The following is a 22,976-nucleotide window of genomic DNA, read 5'->3' as shown; positions in this document are numbered from 1 at the left end:
AAATGTCTTGTTTTCAGACTATTTCTGTGCCTCACAAAAATGTGAATGGTGTTCCATATTCTGAAAGGTTAATGGAGTAGAGGGTGATCAATTGGGGTAATTCTTTACAAAAGGTCCGCATCAATATTTGGTGTTTGACCTTACTAAAATAATACAAAACCCCTTAATATGTACAGTAACCCAACACAACCACCTAACCTAACCTGGGGCACCGTGCCTACCTAGGCCTGGCAGGGGGCCTCGCCCCTACGACCCCCTTATAAAGGGCGACCCAACACATCAAACAAACACCAAATATTGATGCGGACTTTTGTAAAAAATTACGCCTTTTGGAATCTAGGTAACTGGCACTAATGGAGATTCGAAAGCCTGCCGGTTGATCAAATATAAATCCATATCAGTACAGTAGCTTACAATTTTCCTGTACGATTCTTCGTTGCCGATGCATTAATCATGTATGGTCTCTGTCCAAATTGAGATCCATGGAGACAGTGGAGAATGAGACTTGTGGTAATTCATGTATGAACGCAGACACGATGTCTTGTTCAGTCGAAAAAAAGAGGAAATTCTCGTTCAATTCCTGTCTGAGCTTGTCACTCGGACTTTTTCTTTCCATGTTCAGACTCGGAAGGAGGATGGGGTTTCCTTCTTGGGACTTGTGCGGGGTAGGCTAGGTATAGGACCTGAGCTATAATGGTGCAATCGACAGTAAAAAGAAAAAAAAAACTAAATGATTTATTTAGAATGATATTATAATTAAAAAGTATACTCATATGAATACGCTGGAAATTATCTAAGAAATTATTCCTCTACTACAGATTTTACGCAACGAGCAAGTTTTCACGCTAGTTCTGAAGGCAATACTGTACTCTAGATCTAGCGTAAAATGCGCCAAATTGGCAACACTGCTGGCGGGCCAGGTTTTAGTTTTCCGGTATGGCAAATTTGTGTTTATTTCAATTTGTTTGGTTTTGCACGAAAGCGCAAGAATATTTCGAGTGCTTAAAACAAATACCTTAATTCCCTTGGCAGCGTATTAAACATTCACCATTCAGGAGCTCAGTGAACTGCTTTTACCTTAGATGTTGTTGTTACCAGTAAAACTGTGCTCATTCTGAATGATGTTATGTTCTGCATTTCTTTAAAATCCACACAAATGTGGTTGTTTAATAATATAGCCTACGTGACGTTATTTCTAGAAAAATATTTATAGTTCATCCTTTATCTGATAAGCGGTAATTCAGATTTTAAGTAGGAACGCAGCCTTATAGCTAACTATGAAATTAAAAATTACAAATAACGAAATTGGTTTAAGGACGAACATAAAATTCACATGACAGAAATGTAGTCATATGCACTAAAAAATTTACTGATAAAAATGCATGGCCAGAGTTTGACAATCATAGCCCCGATATTTTATTAACCGCTCAGTGCTCGTCACCTTAGTCAGTTTAGAATAATATTAGAGTATACACGGTGTATATGATATAATTACCTACCTTATGATTACTTAAGGAAACTGCAAATTCCACGAATGTCTAGTAGGACCTTGTCTACTTTGCCGTATAGATAAAATTAGAAAAAAAATAATAGAAATTGTGGTGTCTCAATTAATAACATACTCTGTGGCGTTGAGGTTCATCCACTGATTAATATGATGTCATTAGTGCTTATTAATTTGATCGTATAACCAATCGTAACGCCGGTGATACGTTCGTACGTAAAAGAAATATTTTACGACAGTATACCATTTTCACGCGACAAGCTTCGTTTTCTTTGAAGGGAAACGAAAGTTCGCGTTTTCTTTATTTACTTTCCGTGTATGGCTATTATTTCGCTCTCCTTCCTTCGGTCCCAGGCGTCGTCCAGCAAACGTAAGAAAAATTCTTCATTTCCTCACGTAGAACTAAACTTACTTTACTTCAAATGGCTTCGATATTAAGTATTCCACATTTACAGTAGGTTAGACCATCTAAATTGTCACGTCCTCTTTGATAGCCCAGAGTCAGGTCACTGAAGGTCGGTTGGGTTAGGTTGCGATCCGAGTGAGGTCATAGTGAGAGGGGCCGCGCTCCTCCATTCCAACCCCCCGATGCCGAAGCACCAGGGGAAGGTGGAGGGGTGGTTTCTACCCTAGATGAAGAATCAGCAGGACGGAATCGCGTGGGAAGAGAGTTCAAGAGACAAGGAGCCACCTGGGCAAAATGGCGTCCTCGGAGGGAAATAGTCTGCCCCTCCGAAGACGGACTAGCAGCCACCTTGAATTTTCTTCGGTATTATTGTATAAGTTGCCAACATCACACGCTATGAAATTGTAACCAACATTTTTGGAAAGAGCTCTTCATTCTCGTAATTTTGAAACCCGTAAACACTGTGCAAATGATAAATATAAATTTAATCAAATTATGACTTCTGAGGTAAGAATACTGCCCCCCCTCCGTAGCTAATGCGGCAAAATTGTAACCAGTAAACAACCGTAGGTTAAGTTATATTAGTATTTTAAGGTTCTTTTAGTGCACTATAATTTCCTAGTCATTTTTGCATGAAAAACCCATAATGGTTTTTCGTGCAAAAATGGCTGACTGGAGTCTTATTGGCAACTTATAAAATTTTACCATTTCCTCTTCCCAGCCCTCATCCACTGGGTAAAGCTCTACTTCAGTTGCGCACCCTGATTCCATCCAGTCGGTAGAGGTTACGGCCTTTTTGGGGGGGGGGGTCTGGGGACAGGGGAAGCCCCCCGGCCAGGTCAGGGCATGTTGGTTAAGCGACTCAGCGAAGGGAGGTGGTAAGTACCCCTTGCCTCTCCCACTGGTAGTGCAACTACCAAACAACCTTGTTGTGTTGAATAACCTCCTCCAGCTTGCTCTGAAGATAATTCTTCTGTGCAGACCTCAGGTTTTTGTTAAGAAAATACAAATTACTCTTAAATTTTGTCATTGTAGAGTGCTAGCTTATGGGTTAAGCTGGATGGGTTGGGGGGCTTCGAGGGGGGAATTGGGGCAGGTTTCAGTGCTCGGTTCCTACACAAATACAAACTCGCTTGGTAAATCAAAGCAAGAGCTTTGCACAGACTATTACCTTGGAAATTGATGTTTCCTGTACTTTTAGTATTGTTGATGAAGGAGGTGGTGGTGTTTATTGTCGGTCAATTGTTATTAACCTCATGTCTACCTTGGGGACCCTTTGGGAACGCAGGGTTTTGGAAACCGTTGGGAGAAAGACCTGATGCCATGTTGTTGGTATAGAATGGTTCTGCTCATGCTCAAGTCATTAGGGAGCCATATGTTCAAGAAGGGATTGGTTAAGGAAACCTATTTATAAAAGGAACTATACTAACCTAACGTACCCTAACCTAACCTAGCAGGCCGTGTTACCCCGGGTGAAGGAAACTTCACTTTTTACCTGAAGCTTGCCTATAACACTGCATGCACGATAGCATTCCAGGATGCCCAGCATAAAACTTCAGAGGTTAATTACAGTTTAATTATAGTAGGCCAACAAAAGATAATGGAAAATTCTTGATAAGCCACCAAAATACTATAAGAAAAATCAATTTCCAAAGTAATACTTGTGCAGAGCTATTGCCTAATGCTACCACATGTAATACTATAGAACAACTATGTATGGTCTACAGTATTACCTTGGAAATAGAGTTTTCCTATACTTTGAGTGCTGGTGTTGAAGGTGGTGGTGTTATTGTTGTCAATTATTATTAACCTCACATCTTCATCCAACAACATTGGGGACCCTTTGGGAACGCGGGGTTTTGGGTGGGTTAAAACACAGGGAGAGAGAGGACATATTATGCTGGCCAACCTGGAACGGCACATGGGATCCATATGTTTAAGAAGGGATCAGCTAAGAGAATGGGAGCAGCCTGGTGAAGGAAACCTATTGTAAGAGGAACTATACTATCGTAACCTAACCTTACCTAATAGGCCGTGTTACTTAGCCAGGGGGCGGCCATGGTTAGTTCGCTCTTGATCCCTCCCTATCCCCACTTTTCCTCAAACTGCCATTTGCCTTTAGTACGCATGCTTAAGAGGGTTTTCCTCAATTTAGAGTTCACACTGTACCTTAATTGGCTGGATATGTGTCTATCTTACTGTTTCCCTCCCTCTCCCCCATTTTCCTCACTGCACATGCGCAACAGCTTTCCAGGATGGCCTGCATACAATAACATATCAGCTCTCTCTCCCCATGGTCTACCCCACCCAAAACCTTGCATTCCCAAGGGGTCCCCTACCTTGTTGGATGGAGTTCTGAGGTTAATTACAGTCGACTGCTAAAAAATAATGGTAAATTCTTGATGAGCAACCAAAATACTATAGAAAAATTCAAATTCCAGGTTAATTATAGAAGGCGAGTTATACTATAGTTCTATGACAAACTTTCCTCTGACAGCTGGTCTACCAGCAAGGCTAGTAGTCCATTCCTGGAGTACCAATGCTGGTCTGGTTAGCATGTCAGGGCCGGGACCCTTGGCAGTTGATCAGCGTGAGCATGCTAGGATTGAAATTGCAGGTGTTCATTCACCTCTCACCCTCCTGCTCCTTATGGGAATGGGCCGGGTCCTGGGGTAGTGACAGGACCAGGCATTTTGTCATTCATGGCCAGTAAAGGAGGTTCCCTCTTCCTTCCTTTTTTTTTCTTATTTTTTTATTTATTTTTATTTTGCAAAAGTGTTGGCTTTTAGGATTTTTTCTTATTTTTTATTTATTTTTATTTTGCAAAAGTTTTGGCTTTTAGAGGGTTATGGCACAGTTGTAGAGACCTCTTTCACATTTTTATGAGGGTATGCTCTCCTTGACTTGTAGGCATGTCATCAACCCAGGTAGTTGATTGCCCTTGGATCTTACTCACCTAGTGGAGGTGCAGCCCTATCAGGTTGGTCAAGGATGCTAGGGATGGTAGCCTAGTACCCATTCCTCTTTGGATGATTCCAAGATAGGGCATGAAGGCTGATATGAGAAGTGTTTGCACTGTCTTCTGAACCTTTCACGAGTATGTACCTGTATCAGTCTTAGAACTGATTAGGTCAAATGCCTGAGTATGGAATGATCCTTTAGGGGTTTCAGTGGGCTTTCCCCTCCTGCAGGAGGGGCTTCTCAGGATGTCAATCCCTGGAGGGACCTATGCACAAGGGGTCAGTTACTTAAGTGCTGGGCCTGATTATTTAGGAGGTCATGAAGCTCTGGTGAGCCAGATGGCCTCAAGAAAGCACCTGGATATATTTTGCAGATGTTTACTGACTTCAAGAGAGCGTAAACACTCATTCAGTTGCCTTTGCCACGACTTAACTGTGATGTTTTGGGAACATAAGATTTTAGCTGTAATTGTACAGGAATTCATTTAAACCTAGCCAGCCTAGTGAGTTTCTTCCTCTGCTCTTAACTCATTTGAAGAAACTCCTTCTCTTGGACAGTACCAAACTAACACCACTGGTAGACTGTTTTCTCAAGTTTCTTATAGTCTCTTACTAGACAGTCTCTTTCTCCCCATGGAGTTAGTACCAAATCAGTGCACCTGATGCGAGTCGATGTAGGCATTACTTGGGTACTCTGCAGTGTCCCATCGGCCCCTATGCAACTACTTTTCATTTCTTTTACTGTACCTCCATTCATTATTGTCTTTCTTCCATCTTACTGTCGACCCTCTCTAACAATTAATTCATAGTGCAACTGCGGGATTTCCTCCTGTTACACATTTCAAACCTTATCACTGGCCATTTCCATTTCAGCGCTGAATGGCCGTAGTGTTTGGTATTACCCCCTAAAATGTTTGGTCTCTCTCTCTCTCTAAAATCTCTCTCTCTCTCTCTCTCTCTCTCTCTCTCTCTCTCTCTCTCTCTCTCTCTCTCTCTCTCTCTCTCTCACACACACACAATGGTAATGATTAGAGTTGTCTACTATGCATGTTTTAGCCAGTTTTAGTGTGGGGTCTTTGAGTCCTTTGTTGTAGCAAATATGGCATCTTTTCTGAGTTTAGTGTGGATTCTTTTGTCCTTGGTGCTGTAGTAAATATGGCATCTTCTACGAGGACTGACTTGGAGCAAAGGCTACATTCAAGTCCTTTTTTTGTGTGTATGTTTGTCTGGGGACAGACCTTTTTACTGGCTTTTCCCACCAGACCACTACTTGTGAGACAATTTGCTTGTGGGAGACAGGATATTGTACAGTATTTTCTCAAGTCCGTGGGCAAGTTTTGGCACAAAGTTGGTGTTGGCACTGAGGACTGGACCAGCTCTAAATTCTACTTCGTTCCTTTCGTAGGAAGTAGGAGGCTGTAACAAGTTGGTGCAGTTGAATAACAGCACCTTTCTTTGCCAGGCAGTGTCCTATAGGCTCCCAGGCTTATAAGGCACTGCAGTTGAACTTTAGGTTTAATTGGCTTTCTCTGTTGGATTTGTGGAAGTTCCAGATTTGCTTTTCTCTTGTCAAGACTCCCAGACTACATTAGAAGCTTTCGTTCACTTTTAACAAACTTCTGCACTCAGGAAGGTGGCAAGCGAAAGATTGAGTAGGGAGGATGCAAGGTGGCATTCTTTCCTTTAGACTGCCATTTGTTATAGGATGCCTGTCAAGTCATTTCTCACAACTGATTGTGACCTTAGAGTAGACATGCTATGAGAAGGATGCCTACTTCTCTCCTTTGTGTTCTGACTCCTCATTTTCTTTCCTGGGACCTCACCGTTAGTAGGAATGTGCTAAAAGCCAATGGAGAGCAACTTTATCTCTCTTTGGACTTCAAGTTTTTTTTTTTTTTTTTAATATTGTTTTTTTTTTTATAATAATAATAATAATAATAATAATAATACATGCATCCATTGACTTTTTGGAAGTACCTACACTTTACCATAGGGTCCAGTTTTCATTCTGGGCTTTTGATCCCTTTCCCGAAGTCTCATGATGAGTCCATAATTGTCATATATGTCATAACATAAATGCAAGACATTTTGTATGTTGTCAGTAGACACGTTCATTTCCAGACTTTTGCACTATCATTGCATAATGCTTAAATGTATAAGTATAATAAATTATCATTGCGTTAGTATTGAATACGACACACAGGCTTCGATCCTGCACGTTCTACCTGATGTGTGTAGGATGTGATTCCTTTTTGTGTATTGAGTTCTGATGCTCATATGTTTATTATGATTCCATTATATATCCTTTTGTATTTTGTATACGCGCTTACCGCCTTCTTCAAAATGTCTGCTCTGTAATAAAGACACCAAGGAAGAAATTGGTCTAATTAAACCTAGTACACTGACACGACAGTCGACGAGAGATGGGATTCAACCCTAAATACTAAAAGACCATCATTTACTCCCCACAGGTAAGAGTAAAGAATTGTAGCATGTGTTATACTTGCTAACATGTGCAGCAGTAATGGTGTCAGCTTGTACTCTTTTTCATAAGATTAAACTCTCATGAAGTGTTTGGCTTTAATTGTCCTGGTGAACTCACTGCCATTTCTTGCCTTAGGACAACTTGTTTTTTATTTTCTTTCCCTTAAGGAACTGTGTAAAGTAATTGAGAGGTGTAAAGCAAGACCAATTGTTAATTTTTCCAGTCTTGGGGAATAAATCATGCTATCACTACTTAACCTAGATTTATTTGCTACTGATTTTATTTATAAAACTTTACAATCAGCACAGGTTTATTCTGAATTCCTGTAGACAGTAATTCACATCAGCCTTGACTTAGAATGACTGTCTTGACCGGAGTACTTTGATTACAACTGGGACGAGGTAACACTGTCGGACACCTTTTTACCATAGCCAAGGATTAAAGTCGGACATACAATGGTGGCTGTACATACTGAGATGAAGAACGGAACTCCTTTTTTCCTCTAAACCCAGACCTATTCTTCTACTTTACACCTCGGATCTTGGTCAAGGAACCCACTGGTGAACTGGAAACTTTCCGGGTCATGCTCCCCAGATGATGGATCCTTCTCACATATGTTAGCTGTAAGCATTTCTCTTGGGAACTTCAGTGCTTCTTGACCTTAGTTTACACCTGGACTGCAGTAGTTCTCTTTAGACAAGATTTCATTCCTAGCATATACTGTATGTAGAGAAAAAGACTCATTTCTTCTCCAAGTAAGAGAACCTCTACTGTTAATAGATCGGATTCAATTTCATTCAAGTCTAAAGTTCTTGCGTATGAACTGAGTGCAGGCACTTCATTACGTCCCCTGGTCTGGCAGGAACTGTGGAGTCCATGGGGCAGACTGTCTATTATCCTATTTGCCACCTCCAGGAACCTTCGAAGCTTCAGAAAGCACCAGCACTAGGGTTTCCTGCTAGACTTATTGGTTAAACTAGTGTGGTTGCAGATGTCATTCTTCTAGCCCCTTCTACCAGGCTAAGTGGGCCTTTTTTGAAGCTGGCGTTGCAGTCTCTACCCCTCTTCTTGGAGACAGCTATGGCCCATTTTTGGATACCCCTTCTGTACCTGAGGAGATCAACATCTTTCATACTCCATCAGTAAAGGGTATTGATCTATGCTTAACTAAGTGCTTAAACACAGGGGCCTAGCTTTTGAAGACCTCATCTGGTCTTTGATGTCCAAAGGAGGAGGGAATCTGGTCTACTGGAGCCTGGATGTATTCTGAATGACCGACAAGTCCTTTGTTTGATCCCTGCGTTCCTCTTCTCGGCAACCTTACACGAAAGACACCCTTCCAAGTGACCTCGGACTTTGACTAGGACACACTAGTGAGATCCAAGTCATCGTTTAGAGAAGGTATTTTTATGGAGATGCTTTTTTCCTCATTTACCCAGGGATTTTTAGCCATAACGATCTATTCAAGCTCTAGATCCGTTCCTTCTCATTTAAGAAGTTAACGGACATCATTGACTGAAGAAGGGAGAACCTTCTGTCCAGCTACAGCTTTCGGTTTTTTACATGAATAGAATCGGACTAAGATCACACCCTGAAAGGGCTTATTTTGTAATGCTTAAGGAAACATTTTGCCTTTTCATGATAGTCAAGGACATCAGGGCAGCCTCTTTCTCCTTAGCTTTCAGACTCATTTGTCCTTTACTTCTATTCAACTTAGTCTTACTGGACTTATATTTGTCCTCCGTGTCTCTACTTCCATTCCACATAGCCATACTGGAAGTATAGTCGTGCTCTGTGTCTTGTTTTCTTATCAGGTGATCCCAATCTTCTAGCTCGCCTGTTGGGCAACAGCTACAGTCTGGCGCCAGCTATAGAGCTTCCAGAGCCATGAGCTTCTAGCTCGCCTGGCGCCCAGCCCAGTGCCAGCTCTTGCTCCAAGCGCCTGCTAGCTCCCACTGGTGCCCACTAGCTCCCACAAGCGCCCGCTAGTTACCACGGGTGCCCGCTAGCTCCTTTGAGTGCCTGCCAGTCCCGAGCTCTTAGCTCAACTGGTGCTCAGTGCTTCTGGCGCCAGCTACAGCCTGACGCCAGATCATTCTCCGAGCTTTCAAGCCCTCTCCAGCTCTGTGGGAGAATAGTGAGGTCTCTGTCCTTTTGGAGTTTTTCAGAGGACCATCCTCTACATATGGTGATATGGTATGGCAAGATCTGTTTCATTCACTGAGTAGAACATATTGCCCTCATGGACTTCTAACTTGGGACACACTCAGAATTAAGAGAGCAGTTTGCCATCTTTTAAGTAAAGCTAAGGATGTCATAGTAGCCTCTCCCTCTTTAGCTTGCATATATTTTATGCCTCGTACATCCATTCAGCCTTCGAACTACTGGGAACATGAGCCAGGGGGTACACTGTACCTGAAGCACCCACCACTCTCAGTGGATGGGTTGTGGTTTTATCTCAGTTTAGGTGACAATGTTGTCAGGTTGTTTTTATTTTGGTGCTATGCCCAGGGCAAGGGCAAGCACCTATCATGCATTGCTAGCCATCAGAGTACTTCCTTCGCTGCAAAGTTCCCACTAAGTAGAAGGTGACCCATGGCTATACTGCCATGCCACTACAAGTTAAGATGAGCACCTACCTGAGTCTCTTAGCTGATAGGTAACGACAAGCATTGGTTTTCAATGCTAGCAGTTTTTTCTGTTTTCAAATTCATTACATACTTAATCTTTTTGGAGTAGAATATGTCCATGTATCCCACCTCCTATCAATGTGGGAATCAGCTATGTAATTACTTGGTAAGTTACTTTTATAAAAATGACATTTTTGTAAAAAGATGAAGTTTTTTATATACTTACCAAGTAATTACATGATCGAAGCCCACCCTCCTCCCTGCTGATGGACATAAGGCATGAACAGATTGAAGTTATCTGCTAAAGTTGTTCCTAATATTCCTGCTAGTGGGCAGAACTGGTCACCTACACAGACGTGCGAATCGTTACCTGCGAAATTTTGAATTAAGCTGCCATGTAAAGTGAACTAATAGCCATGTATTACATGGTAAGTATATATAAAACTTTATTTTATTATAAAAATGTCATATTTAAAAGTTTGCTATTTTCTTTTGAAGACTTTCAGTGTGTTCTTTTTGTTTAAACTTAGGTTAGTAATGGAATAGGCTGAGCCAGTTGATATGTAATTCGAGATTCAGAGTCAGATTAATAGAATTGCACAGTACATAATTTGAGATTCAAAAGAAGTTAGACTAATAAAATTGCTTAGTACTGTATGAAAATGTGCTGGGAACAAGATAAGAAAAGTAGATTTGAAATGGAAAAATAATGAATGGGATGTCATTAAATCATGTGTATTTGTGTGTTTGTATAGAGGTTTTATTCAGTCCAAGGCTGTAAACGACTAGTAAGCCAAAAGACAGGTGTAAAATGGTATACATATAGTACTTTTAACTGTATTACAAAGTTGACCTCAGATCCTGTAGCCTGTTGAATTTTTGTTTCTTGGTGTCAAGAAACTTTTTCTTTTTCATTAAACAGAATCAAAAGAGACTTCTATTAAATATATAATTTCCAAAAGAAAAGATGTAGAAATTGGTGGATAAATACTTGCCAATCTTACTGATACAATAAACACCAAATAAGAACAAATTTTCTGGCTATATGCACTTCAGACTAAGTATTTCTTTTTCATTAAACACAATCAAAAGAGACTCCTATAAAATATGTAATTTCCAAAAGAAAAGATGTAGAAATTGGTGGATAAATACTTGCCAATCTTGCTGATACAATAAACACCAAATAAGAACAAATTTTCAGGCTATATGCACTTCAGACTAGTATTATGAGGACACCATGAGGTCATTTGAGTGTGAAAGATGTATTTTTGCGTTAAATAGCAGGTTTGATGGTTTATGACTCTGTGGCAGTCTTATCAATACCTGTACAACTATTGTACCATTAATATTTTTCGTGGTTACCTGAGCTTCTAATGTGCCAAAGGTTTTGTTATCTTAATGCATTTTAACCTGTTCATGCTACAAATGTATATTTTGTCAAAATTAGCATAAAATTCAGAATGCAGTAATTGCAGTCAGATTTTGAAACTAATGCTTTACTAAATAGATGGTAGTGCATTGGAAGAAATTATGATTTAAATGATTTAGTTGAAATTACAGGTGGCCTACTGTAAGTACACTTAAATATTTAAGCATGTTCTATATTATACAGATAGACCTTAATCGAGTCTCATATTAAGGATGATTCTCGTGTGTGTGGTTTACAGGTTTTTTTGCTTAATTACTGTAATTTGAATGTTATAGTGGTGATGGTTCTGTCTTTCTTTTTGTTTAAAATTTTTACAATTTTTTCAGTGCTGCTGTATGCAGTAGGAAATTAATATCCTGAATGTGGGATGAGTAACCATTTGTTGTTTAGTTTGGCACAATGGTTTATGATCCAGTCATGGCTTTCTACTGTAAGATTTAAGTTTAGTTTTATTTTCATATGTGTACAGTAAATATTTTTGAGGTGTGGCACATATTTAGTTTCTTTATCTTTTTTAACTGTTTTCCAGGTTCTGCTGCATTAGAAAATATTTATGAAAATTCTACCAATTTCAAGCAAAGATAGTTTTAGTAGACTAAACCTGCTGTTTTGTGAAAAGTGAGCCATCTGTTATTGGTAATGTAGGACGGAGGTTGAGTATTTGTTATGGCAAAAATACAAAATTAGTATTTTATGACGAAGGCTGGAGCTCCTTATCTTTGGCAGTCATCTCTATTTACTGTATCCTACTTGCCAACAATATTTATTTCCTCATGATTACCTTTTTTTTTTTTTATGAAAATGTATTTACACATGTGCAATAGGGTGAAGTACTAATTGTCTTTTTTGAAGTACTGTATATACTTAGTTTTTCCTATCAATCAGTTATGTGCTTTAAGAGGGTGGAAATCCTCCTCAGATCAGGTGAGCCCCAAGTCTGCCAAGGATTAGTATTTATATATTTATGTTTGTTTTAAAAATAATGTTTGGTATACTGTATTCAGAGTTTGTTTTATAGCAGTGCATCGCCTGAAACTGAAGCTTTTGCTGATTTGTGAGAACCTTTTACTTTTAAAAGTCAAATCTTACCAGTACAGCAGAGTACGGTTTTATTTCTTATGCAGTAATTTCTGTCTACATTGACCTTACACAGGACATACGATTTACAGGGCGAATATGCAAGGTGTAGTCAAGTTCAGGATTTTTTCTGTGTATAACGTCATGTTAAAGAAGTGCTCTGCCATATTCTTCTGTGCTAATTTATCAGAGTAAAAAAGCTGCATATATTTTCTAAAGAGAAATTTAATTTTTTATAGTAAACATGCTTAAAGCGTAATACATAATGTAGTCTTTGTTCCCCTTTCTTTTTCCAAATACAGGGTGTGTGATGTAATAGGATTAATACAATATATGGTAATGTTTATATATTTTATTTTTCCATAATATTACCAGAACTTTCACATCCCAACCACCAAGATTATCAAAATAAATATGCCACCACTTAAATGTTAAGTGATTTTCAGTAATATGTAAATGAAGTTCAAACGGGAGTATCTTCTGGTGATATTTTCCTTCAGCCCATTTGTTAACTGCTTGGCTGCACACTTTGCATTTGTAGTTTGTAGGAATTTTTGCTTTTCACAACAGATGTTCTCCCAATTGCCTGAGGAAATACAAAGGAAATTACAGTTATTAAAGTAAAAGTAATTTTGTCATACAAACTTAATGATTATGATTTATCTGAATTGCAGTGTTGAAAACCCCAACTATATATACCAGCTTCCTGGAAGACAAGAAAAACAGAATAACTAAAATGCCTGTTCATGCATGTGCCTCATACCCATTGCCAGATAGTAATGACCTTCCTTATTCCTTTGCATAAGTGATAGTGACTCTGGGTTGGGCACTTCTTTATGAATTATGGTTTGTATGAACATATGTAATTTTGTTGTGAACCTGTCAATCATATTAAGTTTCTTCATGAACGCATTATACTGTAGTTCAATAATAGTATCCCAGGTGAGAGTGAGGTCATAGGTTTTACTTTGTGATACTTGAACTTGATACTTGACAAGACAGTGCATTACCTGTGAATGTTAATATCATATCAATAAATGGAGATGAACAACCTCACCCTTCGTGATTCTCTCACAAATAAAATTTTCTGGCCAAACTATTCTCTCCACATCCTGCATTTACAATCACCTTGAACTTTTGTGTACCTCTTGAGGTAGCTGGCACTGAATGACCCTATGGGTCCCAGTGTTTGGATTTGTGTCCTTAAATTTCACATTCCATTCTCTTGGGGGCAGTGTAGTTTTAGAGGGCCTATTGTCTTGAATACTTTACTCAATGAGTTTAGCATTCTCCCTGCTTTCCTATGGTCAGATGACTGTAGTAACAGGTACTACTTGCTTCAGCTTTCGTTACCCGACCTACAGGTTGGGTTAGGTTTTCCAGCATTCCAGCAGCATTCTCCTTACCTTTCCTTGGTCAGGCAACCAGAGTGATAGGGAAACACTTTTGACTCTTCCCCAGTGATCTTTCAGGATTGTACATAGAAGGGTTTGCATGGGCCATTCGGTTCCCAAATTCTTGGTTTTGAATAAAGTATTCAGGAAGGAATGAGCCGGTGTTCCCGTCCTTTCTATGGCTGGACGGCCATGATGACAAGATAGCACTTCACTCCTTCTACCTTGAGCTCTTCAGGGGTGCTGGAGAGGGGCTAGCGCAACCCAGTCATGTAGTTCAGGTGCTGTCAAAGGGCCCAATCGGGTTGCTCAGTAGCGATGGGTATTGTGGAGTTTCCATCGATACTTTTGGTGGAGGAAGGAAGAGGCTACTGTCTGGCTCTCCCTGCAGGAAGTCTTGATAAGCTTCCAGCGTTCAGTCCTTTACTTGGGAAGAGGATTGACTGGACTCATGCTGATGGTACTGTGAGTACTACTGTGCACCCACGGCTTCATGCATGGGTGCAACTGTTACCCCATGTACCAGTCCAGTTAGCAAGGTTGACTGGTCCAGTCAAGACTCTCGGAGTGCCGGCCTCTGCCACTACCCATGCTTCATGCATGGGTGCAGCCATTACCCTGGGGTTCACTGGATCTGGGCTACAATTCTTCCACACTGGAAGAGATAATGCCAGCAGACCAACTTACAGGGCCAGGAGATAAAATGGAAACTCCTTCCTTAACTCTCTTAGTATTAATTGAAGAGTTAACATACAAATCTAAGGTGTCAAGTTCCCCAAAGATAGTATTGCAGCACTCAGACCAGACCCAGTAGCACCTCCTACGAGTCACTACCAGAGAGTCCTTCATGGAGGAGAATAAGAAGGATTTTAACTGACATGAATGACAGTTCTGAATCTTGGTGACAAAATTCTGGACAATTCTGAACAAACAAATCATCATCACAAGAGCCCATATAATTCACTCGTTCCTATGGCGATGCCAGGGTGAAAAGAAATGCAGTTCAGAGCTATGTCTGAAAACCTCATAAAGACTTGAACAGGCTACAATTCAAACTTATAATGGTGAGGGCCATGACCCTCCAAGGTTTGACTCCCAAAGAGGGAAAACTTGAAAACTTCTCTGAAGTCTAAAAGATCTCCCTTGAAAAGGAGAAATTCACTCCTAGAATCCACCCCGGTCAAAGACTGAACCATGCCTTCCAGAAGCCAGGGCAGGAAGAGGCTTTTCACCTGCTGACAAGTAGTTTTGATCAGAGATATACCTCATCACCAATACCAATGCCAGAACATTCAACTACCCAAGATATCAAACTACAAGTGGCTCAATCTAAAGGTTAGCCAGGGAGGAACATCTCTTAGGACCACAGAATTTGGCAGTCTGGTATTTCCCACATGTCTATGCTGAGGAAAGAAATCAACTGCCAGAAGAAAGGTGAAATCAACCTGTTGTTGATTACTTACTAAAAAGTGGAATGACAAAAAACATGTAAGGTCCAAGGTTACCCTCCAGGAAAGAAGCCTTTCTCTTTGCCTACATTGATGCCAGTATGGAGAAAGTGCCCCCAGAGCTACTGTCATCCAAAATGGCAGCCAGGTGTAAGCTTGGAACCTGAAAATCTCTAACAACTTCACCATACAGAAGTCTAGGGACCATTACACTTGTTACCTGTCTCCAATGGTACAGCTTGTGTGCCAGGACATTAGGAAAGCCTGGAAAGTATTTGGGCATCAGCCCTTAAGTTGAGTCTTACCACTCTGAGCAATGCCCGGGTGTGCATCATATTTCTCATTGGATCCATCTGACAACAAAAGCATCCCTGAGGGAATGTGCCTAGTGGCACTCCTGTGTGCAGTTCCTGTTCTCCTGCCATAGCCTAAATTCCCTGACAACACCACCTCTTGAGTCCATAATTCAGGAGAGGAGGCAAAGTTGCTCCTGGAACTTGCTTCTACAGTGATGACGGGAGACCTAAAAAAAGGTGGCATTGCAGAGTTAATTGTTCAACCAACAGGAATTTGCACACAACCTTCCTGAGTTTGCTGACGCAAGAATCCTAAGGAAAGATTCGTTACTGCCATAAACCAGTAACCCCCAGGTGCTCACTCTGCCTGGGAAGGAGGATAAAAAAATCTTGAAAGTTCATTGCCATCAAACTCAAGAAAGGTTGCCCTAAGGTCAAAACTGCAGTGAATTTGCCAGGACAAACCAATACCTGAATACATCAAGAAAGTATACCTCTCACAAAAGTTCAAGTTGACACCAACAAAGATCTTGGGGAAAGGAGATTTGAAAACCCTGAACAAGACTCAATAAGAGAGGTCGCTCTCTCTCTCATCTTCTAGTGCCACTCTTTGGCATTGCACACACCTACTAAGGGCGAGATTCTATTGTGAGCCAAGAACATGGCAAGGATGTTGGGGACTCACAAGATAGAAATTTGTACCCTTTCCATCAGGCATCTACTTAAGTCATCGAAGAAACATAACAGGTTGTGAAGAAAATTGCTCAACATGTACTGTATTATGAACAGCAGCTGAAGGAAAAGAATGCCAACCATGCATTCTTCCCTTTTCTTCTTGCCTCTACCTTTCTGAATAAAGAAAGATGGTTAAAGATAAGAAGAAACTCTCAAGAGAGGAAGACAGGTCTACATCTTTTAGGCACAGAACCAAACCCAAATCATTCCTATAAAACCCTTGATGGCAGACAGAAAGACATTTCTCCCTTAAAAAAAAAGAAGGAAACCCACTATTTGCTGAAGTCCCAACTGGAGAGGGACTCAAGAAAAGCCACTCGCTCCAGGAGATACTAGACAGTCTCCAACAGGGACTAGTGATATCTCTAAGTAAGGTTGGCAAAGCAGGTTGTGCCAAGGAGGAATCTCTCTGGGTACTGCTAACAGAAGGGCTAGCAGATCAGAGAGCCATTCTGCTTGAGGCCACCATGGAGCTACAAGGCTCATTCTGAGATTCCGGGAAGACATTGCTCTGACAGATCAGACAAAAGGGAGGGAAGACATAAACTTCAGGTTGTCCCAGGGATGTTGAAAGGCGTCCTCTGCCACGGCTAAGGAGTCTGGGACAACCAAACAGAAGACCTCCTACTTTTTGTTGAACCTCATTGTAAACAGATCTATCATTGGCCTTCCCCAAAGGTGGAAGAGCCTGTCTGCTATCTCCTGATGTAAGGATCACTCTACCCCCAGGACTTGACACTGACGACTCAGTTTCCCGGCCAACATGTTCCTCTTGCCTGGGACATACCTGGCTGAGAGATCTACTGATTGGTCTATCACCCATCATGAGTGAAGTTGCCGAAAGACTAGCCCTTCCCCCTTATATACATAAGTGACCAACGTAGTGTTGTCCGACAGAAGAGCAATGGAGTACCCTGATACTGTTTCTTGAAACTCCTGAAGTGCCAGGATGGCTGCTTTCAGCTCCAACACACTGATATGCAGCTGCTTGTCCTGAAGACTCCAGACTCCCAACATCAGAAGATCTAAATGAGCTCCCCAACCCTTGTCTGAGGTTTCCAAGAACAGATCTGGAGGAGGAGAACAAAGAAGCACTGCTGTAGTAAAGTTTTCGTTAGCCAACCACCATAGAAGGTCCCTTCTCACCTTTGCAGACAGGTACCTGTCTTGCAGGGGACCAAAACTCAGTCTCCATTGGAGAGATCGAAGGTGGAGACAGCTATGGGTAACTAGTTTCTCCAGTGAGGTTAAGAGGCCTAGAATTACTTGCCACTGATGTGCCAGCTGCCTCTGCTCAGACAGAAAGGACTAGGCCACTTTCTGAAAACTAATCGATTCCCTGGTCAGATGGAAATACTCTCGATGACAGTGTCTATATTACCATTCCCAGGTAAAGAATCTTTTGACAGGGAAGAAGGTTCAACTTCTCCAAATTTATCACGATGCCCCTCAAAATTTATCATGATTCCTAGGCGGTGACAAAATTGGAGATGATCCCTGTCTTGGATTAGCTTTCCAGAGAACTTGCCAAAACCAACCAGTCGTCGAGATATCTCAAGAGCCAAATTCCCTGAGAGTGAGCCCATGATGACACTAGAGTGGATACTCTTGTGTTCACCTGAGGGGCTGTTGTCAGACTGAAGCACAAGACTGAATGGAAACACCAGCTCTCCCTGACTGAAGCAGAGAAATTTCCGGGAAGAGCAATATCCCACCAGTAGAACATCAACTGCCCAAGGCTCCGCTCTGAAACTCTGCCATGTAGCCCAATGGACCACCAAGCATCCCCAACTGGTGGCAAGGAGTGGGGAGGGACACCTACTCTGGCCCTGCCTCTATCTCCTCTTCCTGGCCTAGAAGAGCGGGACTGAAAGGGACGTTGTTGTGGAGCTTTCTTAGAAGTTGTTTGAGCAGGTTGAGCTGGTCTTACTAAGAGATGCCTGTTAGAGGTCTTCTTCGGAGTGGGTTGGGGCCTAGATCTCAACGTTCCAGGCCAAGAAGGGCCAGTTGACTTCAAAACTGCTTGATGAACTAGCCAGTTGTTATTGTCTGCGCAACGTGTAGTTTTTCTGTAGGGAAGAGGGAAGGGATTTCACAATACTCCTATTTCTCAAGGCTAGCAACAAATCTGTGCTTATATATTTTGAAAACTTGGAGAGGGCTCCATCTACTCTCTTCAGCAAAGGTTAACCCAAATATCAGCAGTCAAATGTGTTAGGTAAGAAATAGCTTTACCACCCGACTGTAAGTCTTTTTAGGGGTACTGTCTTCCGAATCAGCTAACGCCGAGGAAGATATTTTGGCCAACGCAGTAGACCATAAGTCCAACCAAGACACCCTCTGAAAGGCAGAAGAGGCTGTCGACTCCAAGGTAGACACCTCGAGTAAGGGAAGGACCTTCCAACCTAACTTGATCTAGGGTCAACCCTGGGCCCAAATGAACTAGATCTGGGTTAGTCTGCCTATTGTGCAAAGCCACATTAGGTGTTGTATATAGAACCTTTAATGACAAGGAAACAGAGGGGATAGAAATTTAAACAATCTGCTAGACTGAAGAGAATTATCCTGTCTGGAGACGAGAGAATTCAAATGGCCTAGGTCAGAATCTATATGATCTGAGCACGGCAACTCTATAGAAGCCTTCAAATCCTTCTTAGGACCGAGTAAGGCAAGGCTTCTATACCTGTAGGGAAATCCGAAGAAGTTGTTACTGCCTCTTGAGAAAGATTAATGTACTCAAGAATGAGCTCAATAACCTCAGCATACATAGTAATAAATTCTTGGTTTTCTACATTAACTACATCCTGGACACGAGGATCTACTCTATCTATTAGGTCAGAACAATGTGGGACATCCTTGTTAATAGCTGGGACATAAGCCCTTTTTGGGGTTAAAACTCTCTTGAGGGCTTGGAAGCCTGAAGTAGACAATGGTTATCTTGCCTGAGGGTCGTCTAGTTCACAAGAACGATGAACCCGATTTCTCTTAGGAGATTGCATCAAACTCGCTCTGACTGAAGCTTTGTTAACCAGATTGTGGACCTCCTCATCTACCTTCATTGAATCAGGCTCCTCTCAGTCACTGTGGTGAAAGGCTAGCTGCCTTCAACCAGGCCTTCAGACTGAAGGGAATGTATATATCAGCTGTACCTGAGCTGTCTGTAATGGTAGAGAGCCTTGATCAATTTGGCTATCTTAGTGCTTTGGTTTCTGGAAAGGGACTGGATTCTTGTCCTCCGTAGCATAACTTGGACTAACTTGAGCCCTTGAGACAGGCTTCAGCCTGAGACTTATTATGATTGATGGGTTTGAACAAAGTTTTTAACTTACAATGTACTGTTTTTACGCAATTCAACGTAATGAAAACCACTAAACCCTATTTTTAATCTTTCAGTCAACACAAGATGATGAATTAGACCAATCAGCTTCAGGCAATACACTACAGGAACAGGGATATGTAAATTTTTTCAATTTAAAAATAAGACTAAACTGATGTAACTTGAATAAAATTATATACCAAACAAAAAAAGTGTTGTTATTTACAGCAAATTAAATGCCAGCACTGAGTAATCTTGATACAAAAAAGGAATTGACAGATTTAGTAGATGTTAATGTATCTGAACACAGAAATAAATGGAAGGTCCACATTGCTAACAACATATTCAACATTAAAACTCAAGGAGTCCAATTTGCAAATCTTTGATTACCAATTTGTTTGGTATTCTTTTCACCAGTCATAATCATTCCACTCACAAACATGTAGAAAAGAAGAAAAAATTTACACATAAGTAACAATCAATAGACAGATAAAAAATAACTGTTAACACTTCAACACATCAACAGAGCAATAAATTGGATAATAGGACAAAAAAGCAGTTTAACCATAAACAATAACTCCAGTTTAATATAGCTAAAGTGAACTAAACTGTACAGCAGCAATAGATTTGGAAAAATGCCACACAGAAATCACTGAACTTTGCAAATTCAATAGGAATTTTGTTCCTCATTAGTCTGTGAAACAATGTTGGTTATTAAAGAATTAAGGCATGCAAAAAAGCATATATGTCGGGAAACTTGAAAACTTTTCTAGCTCTTGTACAGACTTATGGTACAATTACTCAAAATTCCCAGAGCTCCGTGATTTCTGTATGGCATTTATCCAAATCTATTACTGCTATACAGTTTAGTTCACTTTAGCTATACTATACTGGAGTTACCATTTATAGTTAAACTGCTTTTTTGTCCTATTATCCAATTTACTGATCTGTTGATTTAATTGTTAACTGTTATTTTTATGTTTATTGATTTGATCTGTTGATTTAAGTGTTAATTGTTATTTTTATTTTTATATCTACTGATTGTCGTATGTGCTTTGTTATTTTTATCTGTCTATTGATTGTTACTGTGTCCTTTAAATAAAAGAATCTCAGAATTCTTGGAATGAGGGCACAAAGGAATAACATTGTACAACAGTGTTCATTGGCTTAAAGTAGAGGTTTTGTTCTGGAAAGATGTCTGATATTTTATGGTTTTGTAAATTGATGTTTTTTGCAGATTTCTGTGAGCTTTAAATGACTTGGGCATCATATTACTGTAAAAGATGCTGAGGCTCAGAATTATGAATTATTTAGCTTGGTTAAAAGGATAAACACTTCTTTGATGACATTAGGCATTTTCAAACAGTTTACCCCATTGACCAAGTTAAATGAGTCATAATTCAGAGCTTGTGTATATCTTATGTAAGTGGATGCAGTTATCCACTGCCTGATCCATCAGGCAGTCTAAGACCTCTTGGTCTTCAGGTGGCACTGCAGCCTGACCTTCGAGTCAGGCTGGCTCTTCCTCATCAGGTCAGACTTCCTCTGCCCTTCATGGAGGAACCCAGCTTAGTATTAGATTCCATCAGAGAGGGTGACCACATGATTTCCGTGGACCTACAGGATGCGTACTTTCAAATGCCCGTCCATCAGTCTTCTCAAAACTATCTCCGCTTGACAGTCTTTCAGTTCAAGGCACTTGGTTGTTCATCTCAAAGTTGTATGGATCTTTCTTGACCCCTTATTGGATTAATAATAACACTATCATAGCATATTGGACTGATGGTGAGGAAGTTTATAGTGGGGGTACTAATGGTATGCATCAGTAACTCATTAACCACCCAACATATGATTCCAGTTAAATATCTCAGCCTAAACACTTGATAAGCCTTCCTAATATGCCAAAATAAATAGCCAGTGATTTAGCTCCAAGAACTGGTCTTGGACAGTTTTTATATCAAATAGGGAGGGATGACTTGTATTTTATGCCCATACATGCAGTGGCATAAACTCATTACACAGAATATTCCGCTCAACATTAGGACTTCATCTTGAGGAATATACAGTTTTGGTCGAAGTGTTTACAAGATGATGTGAAGTACATTCGTCATCACAGAAACTGCACATTTACAATTTTGTAAAAAAAAAAAAAAAAACTATTTTGAATATTTGTCAAATGATGCGTGTCCATTCAGTTTTGGTAACTGCATCCACTTTATATCTTAACTCATGCTCTAAATTATGACTCATTTAACCTGGTCAACATGGTAAACTGTGTTTGAAAATACCTTCCCCTAGAGAACTCAAACACCTCCTAGTTGGGATTTAGCTTTGGTTTTAACTAGTCTTACTCGAGCCCCCTATGAACCGTTGCAACAGGCTCCAGATAGGAACTTGACCCTCAAGGCGGTTTTCTTGCTTGCCCTAGCATCACAAAAATGTACGCAAACTCCATGGTCTGTTTTGTGACAAACACACCAGGGGTTGGAAGTCTTTAGCTTTCAAATTTATTCCAAAATTTATTTAAAAGACTAAAATCCTTTAGTCCATGATAGAATTTGTCTCCTTTCTATACCTTCTTTTGGGAGACTTGTTGATCATGACCCTGACGAAATATTTAGTGCCTCGTCAGGAAGGTTGCTTCTTATTTAAAGAGGACTCAACATCTCAGACCGGGTTGTCATGAGACTTGTTAGTGCTAGGCCGGGTCAAGAAAGAAGTGTTCAAGAAGACAATCTTGTTTTGGCTACGAAAAACGATCATGAATGCCTATTCACCTGCACTGGGAGCTTCAAACAAGGTTGCACAGGCAAGAGCGCATGACGTTAAGAGGTCTAAGCTCTTCATTGGCATTTAAGAAAATATGTCTGTTCATAGAATTCTGAAAGCTGGTGTGTGGTGTCGCCAAATCACTTTCACTTCCTTTTACTTGAAGGACATTGCCCATAGGTCCTTGGACACTTTTTCCTTTGGTCCAGTCATGGCTGCTCAACAGGTTGTGTAGCTCATCCAGTGCCCCTGGCAGGTCAGTTTGTATCTAGTCTAAAATGATGGTATGAAAGTGAAATGAATGAGATGACTTGTCTCTTTTCTTTTCTTCTTTCTTTCTTCTTAACCTGTGGGTGGTAAGAAGAGGGTTCCGCCATGAGCTGGAACTGACATGATACAGGTGAGTGCAGTGGCCATACCATTAGAGTAATCGTAAATGTAAGGTTCCTTTCAGTAGCAATATATTCCTCTCTTTAGCAAGAAGCCTACATAAGTGGCTACTTTGGTTTGTTACAAGAACAGATGGT

At 40.6% G+C, this 22,976-nt stretch overlaps 1 protein-coding gene and 1 long non-coding RNA gene across 4 annotated transcripts in view; one reads left to right on the top strand and one right to left on the bottom strand.

Moving 5' to 3' along the window:
* Positions 1–1,765: 1,765 nt before the first annotated feature.
* Positions 1,766–21,022, top strand: LOC136845038 (uncharacterized). Its single transcript, XR_010855052.1, has 3 exons — positions 1,766–1,874; positions 11,944–12,032; positions 19,758–21,022. It is a non-coding gene; the product is annotated as an uncharacterized lncRNA (long non-coding RNA).
* LOC136845037 (uncharacterized) overlaps positions 12,829–22,976 on the bottom strand; it is a 45,128-nt gene continuing 34,980 nt past the window's right edge. For all 3 annotated transcript variants that reach the window (XR_010855051.1, XM_067114749.1, XM_067114748.1), the window contains one exon: positions 12,829–13,077. Coding sequence is in view for 2 of the 3 variants with exons in the window: in XM_067114749.1 (XP_066970850.1) it covers positions 13,053–13,077 (25 nt within the window). In the remaining variant the exon portion in view is untranslated. The remainder of the gene's footprint in view (positions 13,078–22,976) is intronic.

The sequence above is a fragment of the Macrobrachium rosenbergii genome, chromosome 13, assembly GCF_040412425.1.
Source record: "Macrobrachium rosenbergii isolate ZJJX-2024 chromosome 13, ASM4041242v1, whole genome shotgun sequence".
Lineage (NCBI taxonomy): Eukaryota > Metazoa > Arthropoda > Malacostraca > Decapoda > Palaemonidae > Macrobrachium > Macrobrachium rosenbergii.
The sequence above is the reverse complement of the archived record's forward strand: the minus strand, read 5'-3'. Positions and strand labels throughout refer to the sequence as shown.